This window comes from Bufo gargarizans, chromosome 3, assembly GCF_014858855.1.
Source record: "Bufo gargarizans isolate SCDJY-AF-19 chromosome 3, ASM1485885v1, whole genome shotgun sequence".
Lineage (NCBI taxonomy): Eukaryota > Metazoa > Chordata > Amphibia > Anura > Bufonidae > Bufo > Bufo gargarizans.
The window spans coordinates 347,316,494-347,338,393 of NC_058082.1; the positions used below are offsets into that span (position 1 = coordinate 347,316,494).

General features: G+C 44.2%; 1 protein-coding gene across 1 annotated transcript in view; it reads left to right on the plus strand.

Annotated features, from left to right (window-relative positions):
• SH3D21 (SH3 domain containing 21) overlaps positions 1-14,127 on the plus strand; it is a 99,324-nt gene extending 85,197 nt beyond the window's left edge. Inside the window, exons 19-20 of the mRNA XM_044287701.1 lie at positions 4,298-4,361; positions 12,655-14,127. Coding sequence (XP_044143636.1) covers positions 4,298-4,361; positions 12,655-12,693 — 103 coding nt within the window. The 3' untranslated portion in view covers positions 12,694-14,127. The remainder of the gene's footprint in view (positions 1-4,297; positions 4,362-12,654) is intronic.
• The last annotated feature ends 7,773 nt before the right edge of the window (positions 14,128-21,900 follow it).

Sequence of the window (21,900 nt, forward strand, 5' to 3'; positions counted from 1 at the left end):
TATGTTAGAATATACTGTTGGATATGAGCTACATCGTGAAACTCAGATCCGACAGTATATTCTAACACAGAGGCGTTCCCATGGTGATGGGGACGCTTCAGGTTAGAATATACTGAAAAACTGTGTACATGACTGCCCCCTGCTGCCTGGCAGCACCCGATCTCTTACAGGGGGCTGTGATCAGCACAATTAACTCCTCAGGTGCCGCACCTGAAGGGGTTAATTGTACTATCATATCCCCCTGTAAGAGATCAGGGCTGCCAGGCAGCAGGGGGCAGACCCCCCCCTCCAGTTTGAATATCATTGGTGGCCAGTGCGGCCCCCCCTCCCTCCCTCTATTGTAATAAATCGTTGGTGGCACAGTGTGCGCCCACCATCGCCCCCCCTCCCTCCCTCTATTGTAATAAATCGTTGGTGGCACAGTGTGCGCCCACCATTGCCCCCCCTCCCTCCCTCTATTGTAATAAATCGCTGGTGGCACAGTGTGCGCCCACCATCGGCCCCCCCTCCCTCTATAGCAGTAACAACATTGGTGGCAGTGTGCGGCCTCCCATCTCCCCCCCCCCCCCCGATCATTGGTGGCAGCGTAGTTCCGATCGGAGTCCCATTTTAATCACTGGGGCTCCGATCGGTAACCATGGCAACCAGGAAGCTACTGCAGCCCTGGTTGCCATGGTTACTTAGCAATAGTACAATAGTAGAAGATTAATACTTACCTGCTTGCTGCTGCGATGTCTGTGACCGGCCGGGAGCTCCTCCTACTGGTAAGTGACAGTTCATTTAGCAATGCGCAGCACAGACCTGTCACTTACCAGTAGGTGGAGCTCCTGGCCGGACACGAACATCGCAGCAGCAAGCAGGTAACTATGAATCTTCTACTATTGTACTATTGCTAAGTAACAATGTCAACCAGGACTGCAGTAGCGTCCTGATTGCCATGGTTACCGATCGGAGCCCCAGCGATTAAACTGGGACTCCGATCGGAACTCCGCTGCCACCAATGATCGGGGGAGGGGGGGGGGGGATGGGAGGCCGCACACTGGCCACCAATGTTGTTACTGCTATAAAGGGAGGGGGGGCCGATAGGGGCGCACACTGTGCCACCAACGATTTATTACAATAGAGGGAGGGAGGGGGAGGGGGCGATGGTGGGCGTACACTGTGCCACCAATGATTTCTTACAATAGAGGGAGGGAGGGGGGGTGATGGTGGGCGCACACTGTGCCACCAACGATTTATTACAATAGAGGGGGGGGGGCGATGGTGGGCGCACACTGTGCCACCAACGATTTATTAAAATAGAGGGAGGGAGGGGGGATGCCGCACTGGCCACCAATGATATTCAAACTGGGGAGGGGGGGGTCTGCCCCCTGCTGCCTGGCAGCCCTGAGCTCTTACAGGGGGATATGATAGTACAATTAACCCCTTCAGGTGTCGCACCTGAAGGGGTTAATTGTGCTGATCACGGCCCCCTGTAAGAGATCGGGTGCTGCCAGGCAGCAGGGGGCAGTCTTGTACACAGTTTGTAGTGTATTCTAACTAGAAGCGTCCCCATCACCATGGGAATGCTTCTGTGTTAGAATATACTGTCGGATATGAGTTTTCACGAAGTGAAAACTTAGATCTGAAAAAGCTTTTATGCAGACGGATCTTCGGATCCGTCTGTATGAAAGCAACCTACGGCCACGGACACGGATGCCAATCTTGTGTGCATCCGTGTTCTTTCACGGACCCATTGACTTGAATGGGTCCGTGAACCGTTGTCCGTCAAAAAAATAGGACAGGTCATATTTTTTTGACGGACAGGATACACGGATCACGGCCTCGGCTGCAAAATGGTGCATTTCCCGATTTTTCCACGGACCCATTGAAAGTCAATGGGTCCGCGAAAAAAAACGGAAAACGGCACAACGGCCAGGGATGCACACAACGGTCCTGTGCATGAGGCCTAAGACTGAGCCGAACACGTGTCATCGGGTGCTTTATAGCACCCGATGACTCGTTACGGCCAGCCAATCACTGTAATGCCAGTAACCAACATGGCTACAGCATTACAGTGCGTGCCAGTACCTCCCTGCACTTTTATTGGCTGTGTAGCAGCCAAGAAACGTGCGGGGAGGAGACTCGAGGATTGCGCTCGAGCACATGCTGTACTCGGCCGAGTACTGCCATGTGCCGAGCATCGAGATGCTCGAGCCGAACAGGTGTTCGGCCGAGCATGCTGGATCATCACTATTTAGCATTCTCCTTCCGCCATTTATAAATATCCTATTTTTTATGTTACAAATTATACATCCCATAGTATCAAATATTACAAATGTTATTACACTATTAGACCTACAAAAAAATAATTGGCAGTAATTTTCTAAAGAATTTACATTTCAAGTTCCAACATTTTTGTCTGTATCAATCTGCTTTATTCCTAGTTCCAAGATTGAGAAGCGTGTTCAATGAGACATGTACTTTCTTTAAGAAATGGAAATGAATGCCGCAAATTTAAAAGGCAGCTGTGTTAACAGTACCACTGACCAATATTTTCTCCAGTATGCACCTTCAGGGCCAAAACTGGCCATACACTTTAGAATAATGTCATCCAAACCCTCTCATCTTGGCAGAATGTCCAACCATCTAATGTGTATGGAAGCCACCTGACTCTACCCAGTGCCAAATGTTTAGGGAGAAAAGGATTGGGCATGTTGGATTTCAAATGCCTGATGCTTTTGTTCTGAGGTTATTCAGGTGAAACTCGAAAAATTAGAATATTGTGCAAAGTTCATTTATTTCAGTAATGCAACTTAAAAGGTTAAACTAACATATGAGATAGACTCATTACATGCAAAGAGAGATATTTCAAGCCTTTATTTGTTATAATTTGGATGATTATGGCTTACAGCTTAGGCTACTTTCACACTAGCGTTCGATCGGATCCGTTCTGAACGGATCCGATCATAATAATGCAGAAGGAGGCTCCGTTCAGAACGGATCCGTCTGCATTATTTTAGCATATAACAGCTAAGTGTGAAAATAGCCTCGTACGGATCCGTCCAGACTTTCAATGTAAAGTCAATGGGGGACGGATCCGCCTGAAGATTGAGCCATATTGTGGCATCTTCAAACGGATCCGTCCCCATTGACTTACATTGTAAGTCTGGACGGATCCGCACGGATCCGCACGCCTCCGCACGGCCAGGCGGACACCCGAACGCTGCAAGCAGCGTTCAGCTGTCCGCCTGTCCGTGCGGAGGCGAGCGGAGCGGAGGCTGAACGCCGCCAGACTGATGCAGTCTGAGCGGATCCGCTCCATTCAGACTGCATCAGGGCTGGACGGCTGCGTTCGGGTCCGCTCGTGAGCCCCTTCAAACGGAGCTCACGAGCGGACCGACGAACGCTAGTGTGAAAGTAGCCTTATGAAGCCCCAAAGTCACAATCTCAGGTACCCTTTGCTCAGGGGATATGGATTCATTTGCTGACTGGCGTGTGACACTTTGAGCCTAGAATATTGAACCTTTTCACAAAATTCGAATTTTAAGCTGCATTAATGCAATTCCTTTTAACTTGCATTACTGAAATAAATGGTCTTTTGCACGATATTCTAATTTTTCAAGTTTCACCTGTAACCAGAGGTTTCTGGCAATGCCTTATTCCCCTTTCTCTATACAGAACACATGCTCATTTGTCTGAGATAGTTCAGAGACAGCTGTTGGCTGAAAGAGTGGATGGCCACAACTATCCAAAACGTAAGGAGCTGAAATACACTTGTGAAATGAATCTTTGCAGTTAATGACAGTTTGTGGGCAGAGCCTTAGTAGAGTGTCAGTAAATCATTGACGGTTTAGCAGTAGTACATCAAGCGAAGCAGGCAAGAACTGTGCAGAAAAAGCTCACATGGTTTTACTACTTGTTGCCACTTTTTAGTATTAAAGCTCATGCACACAACCTTGTTTTTTTGGTCTGCATCCGATCCCCATTCTTGAGGTTCAGATGTAGACCCATTCACTTCAATGGGGTCGCAAAAGATGGGGACAGCATACAGTGTCCATTCATTGCACCCGCAAAAAATTAGAACATGTCCTATTCTTGTCCACATTAAGGAAAAAGGATAGGACAGTTCTATTATGGGCCAGAAGTTCCGTTCCGCAAAATTCGGAAGGCACGAGGTCGATATCTGTGTTTTGCAGATCTGAAATTTGTGGGTTGGGAAAATGTCCTTAAGAGTAGACATGTATAGGTAGTCTTAGTATCGTTGTATACTTATATACACAATTATGCAATATGATATATATTTTTATTTCTGCAGGACAGATATACAAGAAATTAGATCAGAAATCAGTCAAGAGAGAGTGAAACGCTTAGCACTGGAGGTAAGGGATAAATCAAAGATGAGACATAGTGATTGCTGACACGTTATATGGCACACAGTCAAATCCGATCCTGTATGGTGACACATGGAGTGCTTATGGTTCCTTATCCCAGATACATAGGCACGCCATATGCTACAGTGTGGTACTTGCACGAGGTACTTTATTCCACCTAATAGCAATGATTCTGGAGGAGAATATCTCTGTAATATTGCATGCAATGGTGCATTAAGGTGTCTCAGTGGTTAGCACTGGTACCTTGTAGCACTGGGTCCTGGGCTTAAATCGACTGACAGCAATATCTGAATGGAATTTGTATGTTCTCTCTGTGTTTCTATGGGTTTCTTCCAAGTTCTCTGATTTACTCCCACAAACCAAAGACATAATGATAGGGAATCAAGATTGTGAGCGCCACTGGGGACAATGAGTGATGATAATGTCTGTAAAGTTCTGTGGAATATGTTGGTGGCATATATAGCAAGAAATATTGGTAAATATTAATAATGCATCTCCACATGAAGACACATGGAGATGATCTATGGGCCATAAAAAGCTAAATCCTTGAATGGGTTTTCTGGAATTCAGGATAGGTTTTTAATATTTCATCAGGAGGGGTATGACTCCCAGCATAACTTCCGGTCAGCTGTTTCAACAGGCTGTAGCCTCCTCACAGCTAACCAAGCACAGTTCCATACATTGTATAGTGGCAGTGCTTCGTCTTGCAGCTGAGGACTGTCCCCTTGAATGGGACTAAGCTGCACATAGATCATATGACCGAAGAACGTGATGTCACTGGCCTAGGAAGAGGCCTGAGAGCACACCGGCCACTTCAGACATCTGATCAGCAGGGTGGCCAGGTGTTGGACCCCCCCCATAAGATTTCAAAGACCTATCCCATTCCTGAGGAAAAGTAATACAGGTCCTTCTAAAAAAATTAGCATATTGTGATAAAGTTCATTATTTTCTGTAATGTACTGATAAACATTAGACTTTCATATATTTTAGATTCATTACACACAACTGAAATAGTTCAAGCCTTTTATTGTTTTAATATTGATGATTTGGGCATACAGCTCATGAAAACCCCAAATTCCTATCTAAAAAAATTAGCATATCATGAAAAGGTTCTCTAAACGAGCTATTAACCTAATCATCTGAATCAACTAATTAAATCTAAACACCTGCAAAAGATTCCTGAGGCTTTTAAAAACTCCCAGCCTGGTTCATTACTCAAAACCGCAATCATGGGTAAGACTGCCGACCTGACTGCTGTCCAGAAGGCCATCATTGACACCCTCAAGCAAGAGGGTAAGACACAGAAAGAAATTTCTGAACGAATAGGCTGTTCCCAGAGTGCTGTATCAAGGCACCTCAGTGGGAAGTCTGTGGGAAGGAAAAAGTGTGGCAGAAAACGTGCACAACGAGAAGAGGTGACCGGACCCTGAGGAAGATTGTGGAGAAGGACCGATTCCAGACCTTGGGGGACCTGCGGAAGCAGTGGACTGAGTCTGGAGTAGAAACATCCAGAGCCACCGTGTACAGGCGTGTGCAGGAAATGGGCTACAGGTGCCGCATTCCCCAGGTCAAGCCACTTTTGAACCAGAAACTACGGCAGAAGCACCTGACCTGGGCTACAGAGAAGCAGCACTGGACTGTTGCTCAGTGGTCCAAAGTACTTTTTTCGGATGAAAGCAAATTTTGCATGTCATTCGGAAATCAAGGTGCCAGAGTCTGGAGGAAGACTGGGGAGAGGGAAATGCCAAAATGCCTGAAGTCCAGTGTCAAGTACCCACAGTCAGTGATGGTCTGGGGTGCCATGTCAGCTGCTGGTGTTGGTCCACTGTGTTTTATCAAGGGCAGGGTCAATGCAGCTAGCTATCAGGAGATTTTGGAGCACTTCATGCTTCCATCTGCTGAAAAGCTTTATGGAGATGAAGATTTCATTTTTCAGCACGACCTGGCACCTGCTCACAGTGCCAAAACCACTGGTAAATGGTTTGCTGACCATGGTATTACTGTGCTCAATTGGCCTGCCAACTCTCCTGACCTGAACCCCATAGAGAATCTGTGGGATATTGGGAAGAGAAAGTTGAGAGACGCAAGACCCAACACTCTGGATGAGCTTAAGGCCGCTGTCGAAGCATACTGGGTCTCCATAACACCTCAGCAGTGCCACAGGCTGATTGCCTCCATGCCACGCCGCATTGAAGCAGTCATTTCTGCAAAAGGATTCCCGACCAAGTATTGAGTGCATAACTGCACATAATTATTTGAAGGTTGACTTTTTTTGTATTAAAAACACTTTTCTTTTATTGGTCGGATGAAATATGCTAATTTTTTTAGATAGGAATTTTGGGTTTTCATGAGCTGTATGCCAAAATCATCAATATTAAAACAATAAAAGGCTTGAACTACTTCAGTTGGTGTGTAATGAATCTAAAATATATGAAAGTCTAATGTTTATCAGTACATTACAGAAAATAATGAACTTTATCACAATATGCTAATTTTTTTAGAAGGACCTGTATATGAATCCCAGGAAACCATTTTAATGCAGTTGTTTGTATGAGCCCTAAGTAACCTTTAGCCCTTTGTCTGGCATGGGTTGGAAATCTGGTCTCTCTAGGTACGCAGTGTTGCCACCAATAACCAAACATCAATGTTGTGTTTTTTATTTGACACCTCAAACTCCAATATATTTCTACACCTTTTTTCAAAGGTAATCATCTGAATATATGTGCATACACAGTCTCTCTCACCACTGAAATCAAAGATATCAGTTGACTTCTACCATTCTTAAAATAGAAAAATATAAAAAAAATAAAAGTATTTTAACTAATGATGCCAGTGTCCACGGCGTATTCACCTGTCTTTTTCCCTTCATGTTCAGTGACTCAAGAGGATTTAAGGGGTGAAATGCGTTGCGGATCATGGGAATCATCTGCCAGACTATTTCAAGCACAGAACAGGTGTCCTTAATCTTTTGTGCTCTCAGTGTATCACACAGCACTGAAACCATGAAACCACCCAACCGCATGCCATGATGACTTGCTCTGATTTTTATTATCGCTTACATGTTTTTTTACATTACGGTCTCATTTACACAAGCACATATAGCCTGCTTATATGGAGCATTCTGAATGTGGAGCTAATGTTAGTAAATGGAGTTACTATAACATTGCTATATTCACTCCATAGTATAGAGCCTGAAAATATACTATATATATATTGTGGGGTTTTGCTCTGGTAGACAAGATTAGAGGACACAGTATAGAGGAAACAGTTCTTTGTAACAATTCAGTGTTTTATTCACACTTTAGGCAAGTGACAAAACAAGCAGTCATATTCAAACAAAAAGTCACCTTGCGGTGTTGGTGGTAATTCATACCATGCGGCAATTCTGCCTCAAAGAGTCCTTGACCATAGCAGCACCAACCTGTTTTTACGTGAAACAGGTAGCAAGCCTTTATCCGGACACAAGGCTTCCAGATCCCAACACAGAGACCTGGCTTCTGAGCCCAGCTGCCTATTAAAGGACAGCCATGTGCTGCCAAAACCCGACCAGCACTTAATATCCGGTCCGGTATTTGACCTCAACTGGCTGTAAGTCAGCCCAGCAACATATGCTGGGAGGAAAATACCTGCTTTCACAGACAAAACCTCTCACTGTGTCACATACCCCCCCCCCCCCTTGTTCAACCCTGAGGGGATGAACAGACCCCTGACAGTGTACCCGGGACAGGGCATCCGCATTTCCCTGTAACCGGCGTGCCCTGTGTTCCACCCAAAACGTAAAGTTTTGCAGAGAGAGAAACCATCGGGTGACCCAATAATTTCTGTCCTTGGCCTGGCTCATCCACTTGAGACGGGAGTGGTCGGTCACCAGGCGGAATTTTCTCCCCAATAAATAATAGCAGAGAAATTCTAGTGCCCACTTGATAGCCAGGCCCTCTCTCTCCACTATACTATACTGGGTCTCTGCTGGGGTGAGCTTACGGCTGAGGAAGACAATGGGATGCTCCTTCCCATTGACTTCCTAAGTAGTCCTGTCAATGGCGCGGCCACTGTAGCAAAGTAGGGAACAAACCTTATATAATATCCCACCATTCCCAGGAATGACTTTCTGGCAGGTTGGGCAAGACTTACAAAACTCTTCCAGTTCTTTGAATTTGCTGGACAAGTAAAACTGCTGTAGAATACGATCCTGAGTTTTCAGCAGCCCCAGGTGACCCCCGATAACGTGTTGGTGGGCTAGATCTACCACAAGCTTGCCATAAGCCTTGGGGACCACCAATTGTTCAATAGGCTCACCCCGTAGTTGGTTTACCAGATGCAACATATCCTGATGAACCACAAAACGGGGAAACACGGACTCTGCCCCAGGTAGTTGTGGTTCACCATCTACTATTAACACATTTTCCCAGGCGCGGGATAGGGTTCGGTCCTGTATTAGTCTTGGTAGCCTTGTAGCGCTCCACCAGGTCTACCATTTCTAGGACATTGCCAGGAGACACCTGGCTGATCCAGTGCTGGAGAGGGGGTGGCGTAGCCCTCCAAAACATATCAGCCAATAGTCTATCCACCATAGCCATGGGATTCAGCACATCATGCTGTAGCCACTTTTGCAAGAGGTGGAGTAAATCATAATACTGGGTCCTCGCAGGCTCAGCTAACTTAAACCATCACTGATGTACCCGCTGGGCCAAGACCAACACATTCACCCCCAGTCTTGCCAAAATCTCACCCTTTACTTTTTGGTAGTCGGCCGCTTGATCATCCGGCGAGTCAAAATACACCCGCTGGGAATTGGATGCCTGGAGTGGAGCGATGACCTCAGCCCACTGGTCTCAGGGTAACTTTTTCCCTGATGGCTACTTTCTCATACATTGCCAGGTAGGTTTCGATGTCGTCTGGGGGGATCATCTTAGGAATGGCGGAACGGACTGTTTTCCGGGCATCGTGGACGCTTGGGGTTACTCCTGCTGTCTGCAAAGCCATTAAGTGTTGTAGCAGCAACTGGTTAGTCTTCTGCTGCTGCTTATTAGCCTCGCATTGCTGCAGGTTTGTCTCTCGCTGCTGCAGATTAGCCTCCATGAGGGCCTTCACAACAGCCTCCATTTTGTCATGGGGCACTGGTTGTAATACAGCTGGTTTAATGTACAACATACAACCAAAAAAAATCGACGTTCATGCCGGCCTCACTGATCATGCCCACATCCTCCACCAATTGTGGGGTTTCGCTCTGGTAGACAGGATTAGCGGACGCAGTATAGAGGCAACAACAAGTTCTTTGGATCAAGCAGTCACCTTGCGGTGTTGGTGGTAATTCTAACCATGCAGCAATTCTGCCTCAGAGTCCTTGACCATAACAGCACCAACCTGTTTTCATGCCAAACAGGTAGCAAGCCTTCATCCAGACACAAGGCTCCCAGATCCCAACACAGAGACCTGGCTTATAAGTAGGGTGGCCACTGGCTTTACCCTAGAAAGCCGGACCTCACCGGCCACGCCCGAAACCAAGTCCACAATGCCCAAAACCATGCCCACAACACCCCAAACCACATTAGTGAAGCCACGCCCCCACCACCGCCAGAAAAACACGGGGGAGGAAAGGGAAGAACTTTGTGAATGGAAGGTGCTTTTCTCCTCCTCAGTCAGCCACAGGGAGCCATAGCTGCAGCTCTAGTGACTAATTGGGGGTAAGAGAAGCCTCAGTCTGTTGCTGCAGCTCATGCTCAGACAGCGCAATACTGCTGTCTGAGCGTGAGCTACTTAAAAGGAGGACATCCCTGTGTCCGTCCAGGCACTGTGACGGACGGTGGACAGGGAGCCTAAAAACTGGACAGTCCGGCCTAAAACCAGATCTCTGGCCACCCTACTTCTGAGCCCAGCTGCCTATTTAAGGACAGCCAGGTGCTGCCAAAACCCAGACTGACACTTCAAATCCGGTCCGGTATTTGATCTCACCTGGCTGTAAATCAGCCCAGCAGCACATATGTTTTAGCATAAAAAAGTAATAGTCAGAAGCCAGTAGACAATGATGAGCAGTCTGTTTTAGGGCAATATGTTATTGAAAGAAAAATAGCTAAAATGTAAGTGTAAAAATATTGTTTACCTATTTTATAAGCCTAAGGGCTCATGCACACAACCGTTGTTGTTTTGCGTTGTTCAGTATCTGAGCTTTTTCTTTTTCCTTTGATTTAAGTCCTCTTCCGTTCCATTATTGCACAAAACCTATCCGTATGGTTTTCGTATTTGATCAGTTTTTTGCGGATCGTATACAGAAACAGTAACTTATTAATCATCAAACACATGAGCAATATGGGCTAGGCATAGCATTTCTACAGTATGGATCCGCAAAATACGAAGGAAATACGGATGACATACAGATGCGTTTCGTATTTTTTGCGGGCATTGACTTGAATGGGGCCTCGGACAGTGATTTGCAGACAATAATAGGACATGCACTACTTTTTGCGGAACGGCCATGCGGACAAACGGAAATGGAATGCAGTAACTTCTGTATTTTCTACAGCCCCATTGAAGTGAATGGTTCCGCATAAGGTCCGCAAAAAAAACAGAATGGACACGGAAACAAAATACATTCGTGTGCATGAGCCCTAAAAGCATAAATTGTGGTGGACATTTATCAAACCCTATACACCAGAAAACTGGCATCAAAAAGTCGCAAAGTTTGGAGTGGGACAGGGAGTGGTGGTGTAGATTTAAGTTATGAGGCATGGAGCTGCAGAGATGTACCACAATTGGAGGCATACGTGGGTCATCTGACTTCACTGGGGAATAAATAAAGACAGGTGTGTAAAATGCCATCCTTTGTAAATATCCCCCTATGAATGTACAAATAATTTGAAAATAAACCTGAATTATTCCAGAACAAAAATCATGTTGCTAGGCCAATAAATCAAAAAGTTATAGTCATTAACTCCTTCCGAACATCTGCCGCACATGTATGGTGGATGTCTGGTCATTAAACATGGCACCTGCTCCGGAGTGGGCACCACAGCTACTGGGTGCCTGCTGTTTCACACAGTAGACAATCGGGGCTAATGTCTGCAAACTGCAGTAATGCTGATTGTGGATATGTAACCCCTCAGATGCCGTGGTCAAATGTGACCAAGCCATCCAAAAGGCCGAAAACCCAGAAGCCCAGAATATGGTCCGCCATAATCATACTGACCCAGAGAATAAAGGGAACAGGTAAATTTTACCGCATAGTGAACATCGTAAAAACAAAAAGTGGGGCAGAATAGAATTTTTTTTCCAATTCCACCACTTGAAGAATTGTTTTTAGCTCCCTGCTACATCATATGCAATATTAATTTAGGCCATTATAAACTGTCCTGCAAAAACTTGTCCTGCAAAAAACAAGCCCTCATACAAATATGTGAACAAAAAAGCAAAAAAAAAGTATGACTCTGGGAAGGCAGGGAGTTAAAAAACGAAAAAGCAAAAATGGAAAATCACCATGTCAGGAAGCGATTAAACTATGGTGTGTGATAGTGTCTGGTCCTGATGAGCAAAATCACTCTGATTATCAAGTCCTCAACTTGATAAAGTTTGATACCTGATTTCTGCTTAGACTCAGAAGTCACAGCAGTCCTATACCGATGGCTCATAGGACAGATAACCTTAAGTGTAATACATGATTAGGGTGGCCTCTCGTTTCACCTCAAAAAGCCAGATACTCTAGCTATGTTCCAGACTCTGCTAAGCAATGCCCCCCGCTGCCAGCGAAGAAAGAAAATAAAAGTATTGGTGACCTGCAGGCGGGGAGGAGTGCTTCTCTCACCCTCAGTCAGTAAGAGTGACTGGTCCACTGGCTCTAGTGACTGGGGGTGAGAGAAACCTGTCAGTAAGGCCTCATGCACACAACCATTTTTCAGGTCTGCATCCGAGCTGAAGTTTTTGCGGCTCGGGTGCGGACCCATTCACTTCAATGGGGCCGTAAAAGATGCGGACAGCACTCCATGTGCTTCAGTTTTTTGCGGATCCGCGGTTTGCGGACTGCAAAAAACAGAACGGTCGTGTGCATGAGGCCTAAGTCAGTCAGATTGTACTCGCAGCTCAGGCTTAAATGCTGCTGTCTGAGAGTGAGATACTGAAAACGAGGACATCCCTGTGTCTGTGCAGGCCCTGCACTGGACGGAGGACATGGAGACAGAAAGCCGGACTGTCCGGCCTAAAACTGGATGTCTGGCCATCCTATACATGATAATTGAAATGAATACAGTATAATCTTTAAAAGAAAATCTGAAATGTTTTGTTTATTTTTTAGATGGAAATTGATCATCTCAAGAAGCTATCTTTATCCTAAATACCACTGAAAATTTGGGCTGGTCCCATGAGCACATACAGGAAGCAGAAAACACCAGTTAATAACCATGGAAAGATGGCATCACAAGTCTTCCTGGAGGCTTCACTGGGGATGGACACTGTTTGACATATTCTGAGAAAAAATATGCCTGCCATTGATTTTATTTTATAGGCAAAGAATATTTTTGTCTTGGACAGAGATACCTATAATTTGTGTTGTATAATGCTAATACCTTCTGTAATACAGTCCTCAGCAGAACTGGTATTTAATGATAAATGTTCATATGTTCAAACCATGGACTTGTAAGTTTGGGAAAGTTCAGTGAAGATATTAGGATACTGAACATATAAGCATAAACAGCACTAACCTTACTAATGGTGTCTGACGAAAGCCTAGGGTCTATAGATCCATGTTCCAAAGGATTTTCTCTGTATCCCAGACTAAACTGTATCGAGAAGATAGACTCTCTCCATTGGCACAAATAGTTAATAAAATTGTCCCACAGCAGATAAGACACCATTTTGGAGTATAGTATGCCATAAAAAGGTGCAAATGCATTGATAAATGTGTGCCATGGGTCTTGTATAAAAACGAGTACAAACTAAGGCCAACAATACAGCATATTCCACCAGGTAAAATGGCAATTGTGTCCAAAATGCCAGTAACAGCTTCTAATTGATTTCAGTGGAAAAATGTAACCTAGTGCATGTAGGCCCATTTTTTGTAAGCAGGTGATTTCATTAATTTTTGAGGCTGGTTTACCCATTGAAACCAGTGGGAAAGGGGCAAAACACATTGAGTAGGAGGTACATCGAAGAGTATTAAATATTCTGATCTGCCACTGATTTTTCAGCTAGGTTTTTTGCCTTGTGAACATTGCTTAAGAAGCAATGTTGTTAGAGACTTCCAGGGATCAAAATCTCTGGATATTGGTATTAGTAAAATCATAGGTCATTGCATGGCACCTAGCGAAATAAAAGGTGAACATTAATAGAAATTTCCTGTTACACATAGGGCACAATATGGACCGTGTTTGCATCTGTATTACGGCCACAACACTTGGATCCATAAAGGTTCTACTGAAGCAAAAATTACACGCAAAAAAAATGTTTTAGGAGAAATCAGAACCTATAGCAAAGTAAACAGTTTTCAAGGAAACCATATCACTGTACCCCATTAAAATCTGCAGTTGTATTGTATGAGACATTTAATACTGTGTGATGGTTTTAATAAGAAAAATGACCTTATTACCCATAGAAACCAGTTATGTCTCTTTTTCTAATGTAAAATAAAAACTCTGATGGGTTGCTATGGGTAAGAGACAAATTTCATACATAAGCCCTGAAAGGTTTATACAGTATATCATGTTTTTGGAATGGATTTCTACTGTAAAATGTGCAATATTGTCAATAAATATTGAGATGTATTTATTCACACAGTAGTTTAATGTGGATGCATTAATGGGTACATATTTAATGAGCATACATGGAAAATTTCCATATACTCCTTAAAGTGAATATATCACCTATAAAACCAGGTAGGGCTTCTTCACATCTGCATTAGAGTCTCTGTTCGAGACCTCCGTGGCAGATTCTACCAAAAACAACAGAGAGAACTGCATGCAGGACTTGTTTCTCCACCAGAAAAGAAGGAACCCGAACAGAAACCGATGGATTCCATTATAGATAATTGGATTGGCCATCCAAAACTGTAAGATCCTGTAGTGTTCCCCATCTATGTTGTAACAGCATCAGAGAAGAAAGTAGCTTCTATCTCTGCTGATAATAGAGGCCCTGTCCACCACCCCCTGTAAAGCATGCTGGCAGCTCTGGGCTTGTAAAACTTTCCCTGTGCAGTGTGCCCCGGCTGACATTTCTTTCCTCTCCCAAAGCCCATGCTTGTCTCCTCACCATATTTTAAGCACCAGTGGTATACTATATGCATGGAGGCATCAGTCCTTATTCACTGGCAGGACATGATACAGACTGCACACCCCCTGTCTCTCCTGCCTGTGCTGCAGTAAATTACAACAGCCAAGCTTCTTGCTGGCTGTTGTAACATGCTACAGGCAAGTCAGAGCAGAATAGACAGAACAAGGAGGGAGTGTGCAAAATAAGAGGACAGCCATGGGTGGAGTAAGAGTAGCTTGGATCCTTGGCTGCTCCTAAAGTGGACCTATAATCATGGGTATTCAAGAATGCATTTGTTTACTGCCTTTAAAACTGGAAGAAAAACAAAACAAAATAGGTAAAAAATGTACACACGCAAAAAGTAGGTAGAAAACAGTAGCCCACTACTAATGTGAGTGCACGTAGATACTGGCGTAAACAGCTACAAATTTGGCACATTTTGGCACATCTAGGTTTAGAAAAAAATATCTGTTCCTAGTCTGACAATAGGGTATGACTGGCGGGAAAGGGGAGTGGATTTTCTGAAAAGGTGGGGTGGCCTAACATTAGCACCATTTAGCGCCAAAATTGCACCACAATTGTGTCATAAATGATGTCTCAAACAATGTCAGCGAACAAATAGATATTATAAAGTTAAAGAAAAGTGTCTGGTCACGCACCAAATGTATCATCCAGTCAGTGGCAACTAGAAATGACTGGGCTCCACTGCAAATTTTTTAATGCCCCCCTTCCCAAGCAACTTCTTTGCAACCCCCTCCTCCCGTGCAACCTCCACTCCAGTGGCTAGTCAATATCGCTCTCTCAGACCAGGCCCGGTAGCTGCTCCATTTCTTACAGTGTCTCTGTATATAATGTCATTTTATAATAGTGTTGAGGTGGCCCTGACAATAAAATCTTTCAGTCCTCATCCTGGGTGGGTCCCTTCTGAGCTCCGGCCCTAAACCAGCTCCTTCTCCTTCTCCCCCTATACAGTAGCTATGCCCTTGCATCCGCGGTAAATGTGGTGCCTGTCTAAAGAGCTTCCATCCATGGGATGAGTAAATCTGCCTCCCAAAGTTTTTAGATTCTGTCCACATTGGTTTTGGTTTCCTTTTACATCAGTGTTCCTCAAATCCAGTCCTCATGGCCCACCGGACGGCCATGCTTTAACGATTTCCTTAGTATTGAGCAGGTGATATAATAAGTGTCAGTGCATCAGGACTTATAACAGGTATTCATTATGTGGGATATTCTCAAATCATGACCGGCAGGTGGGTCCTGAGGACTGGAGTTGAGGAACACTGTTTTACAGGATCCATGATGAGTCGGTTATAATCCAATATGATCTATTATGATATGTTATTGGGGTGGTTCACCAAAGAGATATATGGGTACCTGAGAGCACTGTAAAGGGGAACCCTATCCCCCAAAAAACATATAGGATAGTAATTACTAAATGTAACTACTGGCGCCATAGTAATTAAGTATCTGTTAGTACACATAAATTAATTCTATGATATACAATAAATTGACAAATTACGATCAGGGGGAGAAACAGAACTGGATCACACATCCACAATGCTATGCTTTGACCTAACTCGCTTCTCAGCACTATAATAAAGTGTACAGCCCCCCATACTGCATGCTGTACAAGAGGCATTAGTGTACATTTTAATCAAAAGGCATGCCTCTTGTACAGCATGTGGTGCATGCCATAAGACGGGTATCCAGCCATATGGCTGATGAGTATCATGTACCGAAAGTGTAGTAATATTTACATCAAGCATCAGAACAAAGATGGACCACTGAATAAAATGTACAACAGTGGAGACACAGAAAGAAAGAGATAAGAGAGAAGAAAAGAGAAAAGAGTAGGAGGAGTACGGCCAGAGTATGCATACTGAGTGCTGGGTACGCATGTATATACACAGAGGGAAGAGGAGTACCCTCTGAGAGTAAAGTAACAGCACAGACAGAAAGATGAAAATGTTCGCTGGGCTTACCTAGTTGCGTGCATGGATGCATGGAGGGCCGGCATGTCTGAAGTATGTTCAGCAGAGCTTTAAATAGGCAGATTCCCGCCTTGGAGGTGACGCTTGCGATCATGTGATATTGGGGGAGTCATAGCTAAGCGCCGGCCTAGTTGAATGACGTGTTGTCAATCGGCGCATGCGCATAAAAATGCGCGCATGCGCATAATTGTCGGAATATGCGCGCATGCGCACAAGGGCCGAAAGGTGAAGGTGGGCCATCTTGGTTATGGGAATGTCTCGAATCTAGGCATCTGCGTGCGGCAAATAGACGGCACAGCACCAGTCAATATTATATGGGAGAAGTGATGGAAATGTGTGTGTTAGACAAATAACCGATGGCGACTATTAGGATCGGAGGCTGATACATGGTGGAATAAATTGGCATGTACCCCAAATAGGAAAGTGTGATAGCTAATGTGTGTTAAAGGGCACATCTGGTGAGTCCAACCAATGTAAGAGAAACTAATGGGGTAGAACCCTAGTTAGAGGTCAGTAATGTCGTCTATTCGTGGTGGAATGGACACAGTATAATGGCTGGAGCATAAGTTAATATAGATATCACATAAGACATATACCAACGGCTAGGGCGTGCTTCACGGATGTCGCCACCCGTTATTAGACGGCTCTGGCACCAGAGAGTGCCTCAATGAGCTCTCTGCTATAGTTGAGATTGCTCTCAACAATGGGATTATTAACAAAAAAACAGCAAATTATCTTGTTCCAACTTATCCTCGTATTCCGGTCATCTACGTGTTGCCCAAAATTCACAAAAGTATGGATCACCCTCCCGGCAGACCAATAGTCTCTGGTTGTGAGTCGGTTTTCCAACCAGCTGCCAAAATGCTAGACAACCTTTTAAGGACCTATGCACAACAGGGTGCCTCCTTTATCCAGGACACCACTGACTTTCTAAACAAAATCCAATGCCTGAACCTGGAGGGTGATAATATCTTTTTAGCAACAATGGATGTCAGCAGTCTCTATACCAACATCCCCACCGATGCCGGTATAGAATGTGTTATAGAAACCATCCGCCAACAAGCAGAATTCTCTATTTTAGAACAACAATTTATTCTTTCTCTTTTGACATTTGTACTCAAAAGGAATTATTTTCTGTTTGAAGATCAATTCTATTTTCAAATCTCCGGGACAGCCATGGGCTGTAATGTAGCACCAACTTTTGCAGTTTTGTACATGAACCACTTTGAACGCTGCCATGTATATACGAATGAACTCTTTTCTAAACATGTGAAATGTTGGTATAGCTACATTGATGATATCTTTTGCGTTTGGCAGGGTCCAGTGGAAGACCTGCATACATTCCATAAAACAATCGACTCGGCCACAGACTCTATCTCTCTCTCCTTGACCTGCAGTAACACCGAGATTTCGTTTCTGGATGTCCTAGTCATGGTAAGCAATAATACATTGCAAACTGATCTCTATACCAAACCCACAGACAGGAACAGTCTTCTCAGACACAACTCATTTCATCCCCCTGGACTAATCCATTCCTTACCGTACTCACAACTCATGCGAGTTAAACGGATTGTATCTGATCCAGATACAACAAACTTTCGACTTGTAGAAATGTCGAATAAATTTCTCAGCAGAGGTTTTCCTAAACATGTTCTAGATGAACATATTGACAAAACCACCCAGTTGTCCAGGACCGATTTACTCAAATCTACACATTTCAGATCCAACCCTACACAGAAACGCATTCCATGTGTTACTACATTCTCCCATTTAAGTTCAGACATTAAACGGATCATTTACAAACATTGGTCCGTATTATCCAATAATTTCCCCAATATCTTCCCAGATAAACCACTGATGTCATACAAAAGGGCAAAAAATATCAGGGACAATATTGTACGGTCTGACCTTGGTTCCAATAAAACACATAGCATACAAAGCACTATCACTGGCTCTACCATTAAAGGTACATACCCTTGCCTATCCTGCGCCCAATGCGGGAATGTTACGAAAGGTTCGACCTTCACCCACCCATCCACTGGGAAAAAATATAACATCAATGGTCACTACTCTTGTGTTTCCAGCTATGTAGTATACTTAATCAAATGCCCTTGTGGATTGGGATACGTTGGGAAAACCATTCAAAAAATAAAAGAATGTATATCCCAACATAAGTCTAATATACGTACCACTAAACTAGAAGCACCCCTTGTCCAACATTTTACCAAACATGGTCACTCAGTCAGTCAGCTGCGTTTCCAAGTCATCGACTGGATATCACCACCAAGATGAGGAGGTAACCGCGAGCTGCTTTTACAGGAGAGAGAGATGTCTTGGATCCGACGCCTTAACACTCTTGAACCTCATGGTCTTAATAGAGATTATATCTTAGACTGATTAATCATCCTCTTTCTTATGTTTATGTTCTCTATTTCGTTGTATGTTTGTTCCCTTATGTTAATCTTGTCTTTATGTTTCCCTTTTAGGGCCAGAGCCGTCTAATAACGGGTGGCGACATCCGTGAAGCACGCCCTAGCCGTTGGTATATGTCTTACGTGATATCTATATTAACTTATGCTCCAGCCATTATACTGTGTCCATTCCACCACGAATAGACGACATTACTGACCTCTAACTAGGGTTCTACCCCATTAGTTTCTCTTACATTGGTTGGACTCACCAGATGTGCCCTTTAACACACATTAGCTATCACACTTTCCTATTTGGGGTACATGCCAATTTATTCCACCATGTATCAGCCTCCGATCCTAATAGTCGCCATCGGTTATTTGTCTAACACACACATTTCCATCACTTCTCCCATATAATATTGACTGGTGCTGTGCCGTCTATTTGCCGCACGCAGATGCCTAGATTCGAGACATTCCCATAACCAAGATGGCCCACCTTCACCTTTCGGCCCTTGTGCGCATGCGCGCACTTTCCGACAATTATGCGCATGCGCCGATTGACAACACGTCATTCAACTAGGCCAGCGCTTAGCTATGACTCCCCCAATATCACATGATCGCAAGCGTCACCTCCAAGGCGGGAATCTGCCTATTTAAAGCTCTGCTGAACATACTTCAGACATGCCGGCCCTCCATGCATCCATGCACGCAACTAGGTAAGCCCAGCGAACATTTTCATCTTTCTGTCTGTGCTGTTACTTTACTCTCAGAGGGTACTCCTCTTCCCTCTGTGTATATACATGCATACCCAGCACTCAGTATGCACACTCTGGCCGTACTCCTCCTACTCTTTTCTCTTTTCTTCTCTCTTATCTCTTTCTTTCTGTGTCTCCACTGTTGTACATTTTATTCAGTGGTCCATCTTTGTTCTAAAGCTTGATGTAAATATTACTACACTTTCGGTACATGATACTCATCAGCCATATGGCTGGATACCCGTCTTATGGCATGCACTAATCTTTGAATAATAATTATGCACTTCTTCTTTAATCATATTAATATTACGGAATCATGCTTTTTGAACCAATTTTCTTTGAATTATGTCTTTTGAATCATGTTTCTCTGAGTCATGTTACTGATTGTATTGATACCAATTACTTGTTTAAATCATGTGACTTTAAATTTGTAATCATGTTAAATTGCAAATATTATATGTATTTATACATTTTCCCCCCTTTTCCCCTTTCCCTTCTTTACATCAGCCTGATGAAGGGCATGTGTTTTTGCCCGAAACGTTGCCTCAGTTCCTAAAAGGACCCTTATGTCCGGCAAATAAAAAGCATTAACCGCATACTGGAGTGCTGTCTAAATTATTTGAAATATTTACTAGTTCCGAGAGGTGGAGCAAGGAACGCACCTAGACGTGCACCCTAAACCTATCAGTCTCAGATAGAGTGCCGTGATCAACACGTGATTTTTATATCTTGTACAGCATGTAGTATGGGGGGCTGTACACTTTATTATAGCGCTGAGAAGCGAGTTAGATCAAAGCATAGCATTGTGGATGTGCAATCCAGTTCTGTTCTTCTCCCCCAGATAATTATTTTAATCTTTCTTCTTTATTACTGGGATCAGCACTCCTCCCATTCGGCACAGGTGGTTTTAATCACACAAGTCTGCATATAGTGGCCATTGACCTGTAGCTCCTGATAGTAATGGACATGTTGTGTTAGACAACTGTTCACATGATGCAGTACTGCGTGGTGGCCTTTGTTTTTGTGGTGCTGTGCTGGTGGGTTGGTGGGACCCAGTGCCATGGGTGGCATAATCAGACAGCAGAGGTGCTGTTTGACCCTTGGGTCCCGCCACCTACTAGGGCAGTGCCGCCTCGTCACCGCATGGTCGCTGCACCTTTTTCAGAGTAGTTCCCACTCAAAGAGGCGACCTTGGCGTGGTGAGTGGGCTTATACCTTTTGATCAAAATGTACAACTAATGCCTCTTGTACAGCATGCAGTATGGGGGGCTGTGAACTTTAATACAGCGCTGAGAAGCGAGTTAGATCAAAGCATAGCATTGTGGATGTGCGATCCAGTTCTGTTTCTCCCCCTGATCATCAAATTGACAAATTACTACACACACCATACATGAATGCTGTTTGAGTACGGCCACACGGTCAGGTTTCCTGATGCAGTTTTGGAAGCCAAAATCACTCTTGGTTTTGATTTCCAAAACTGCATCAGGAACCTGACAGTGTGGCCGTACACTTTTAGTATGCAAATTGATGAACAAATCAATAGGCAATCCACACATATGTACTACAATGGTAAGTATATGCAATTGGTGTGCTACAGGGCCCCAGTAGCCACACCAGTAACTTAGAGCTCATGAACATGTGCTGTCCGGGCCCATGCTGCAGATGGAAAATTGCAGTCCGCAATGCACGGGCACTAACCCTGTGCCCACTGTCTGCATTCACTTGATGGAGTCCGCGATCTGCATCCAACGTCCTCACTGCAAACAAAGTAGTGCATGAACTGCTTTTTTGTATAGACTATATCCACTAAATAGAACCACACATGTAGTATAGAAAAATATCTTTATTACACATAATCATATCAACTCAATATTATACAAAAAATACAATATAGAATCTGCGGGTAAGAGCTATAGAGCAAAAAATCTCCCCCCCCCCCCCCCACACAAACACTATAAACCTATTTAACATATGCAGGTAATATATGCACACCAACAGGTAACGCATAGTAAAGTGCTAATGCTATAGGGTATGATGCAGTCATCTATGGCCGGTCAGTAGAAAAAGTCCAATACTCATCTCACATAGCCAAAGCACACCCAGGGTCCCATAGAATATGGGACAAACTACATGGCTCCAA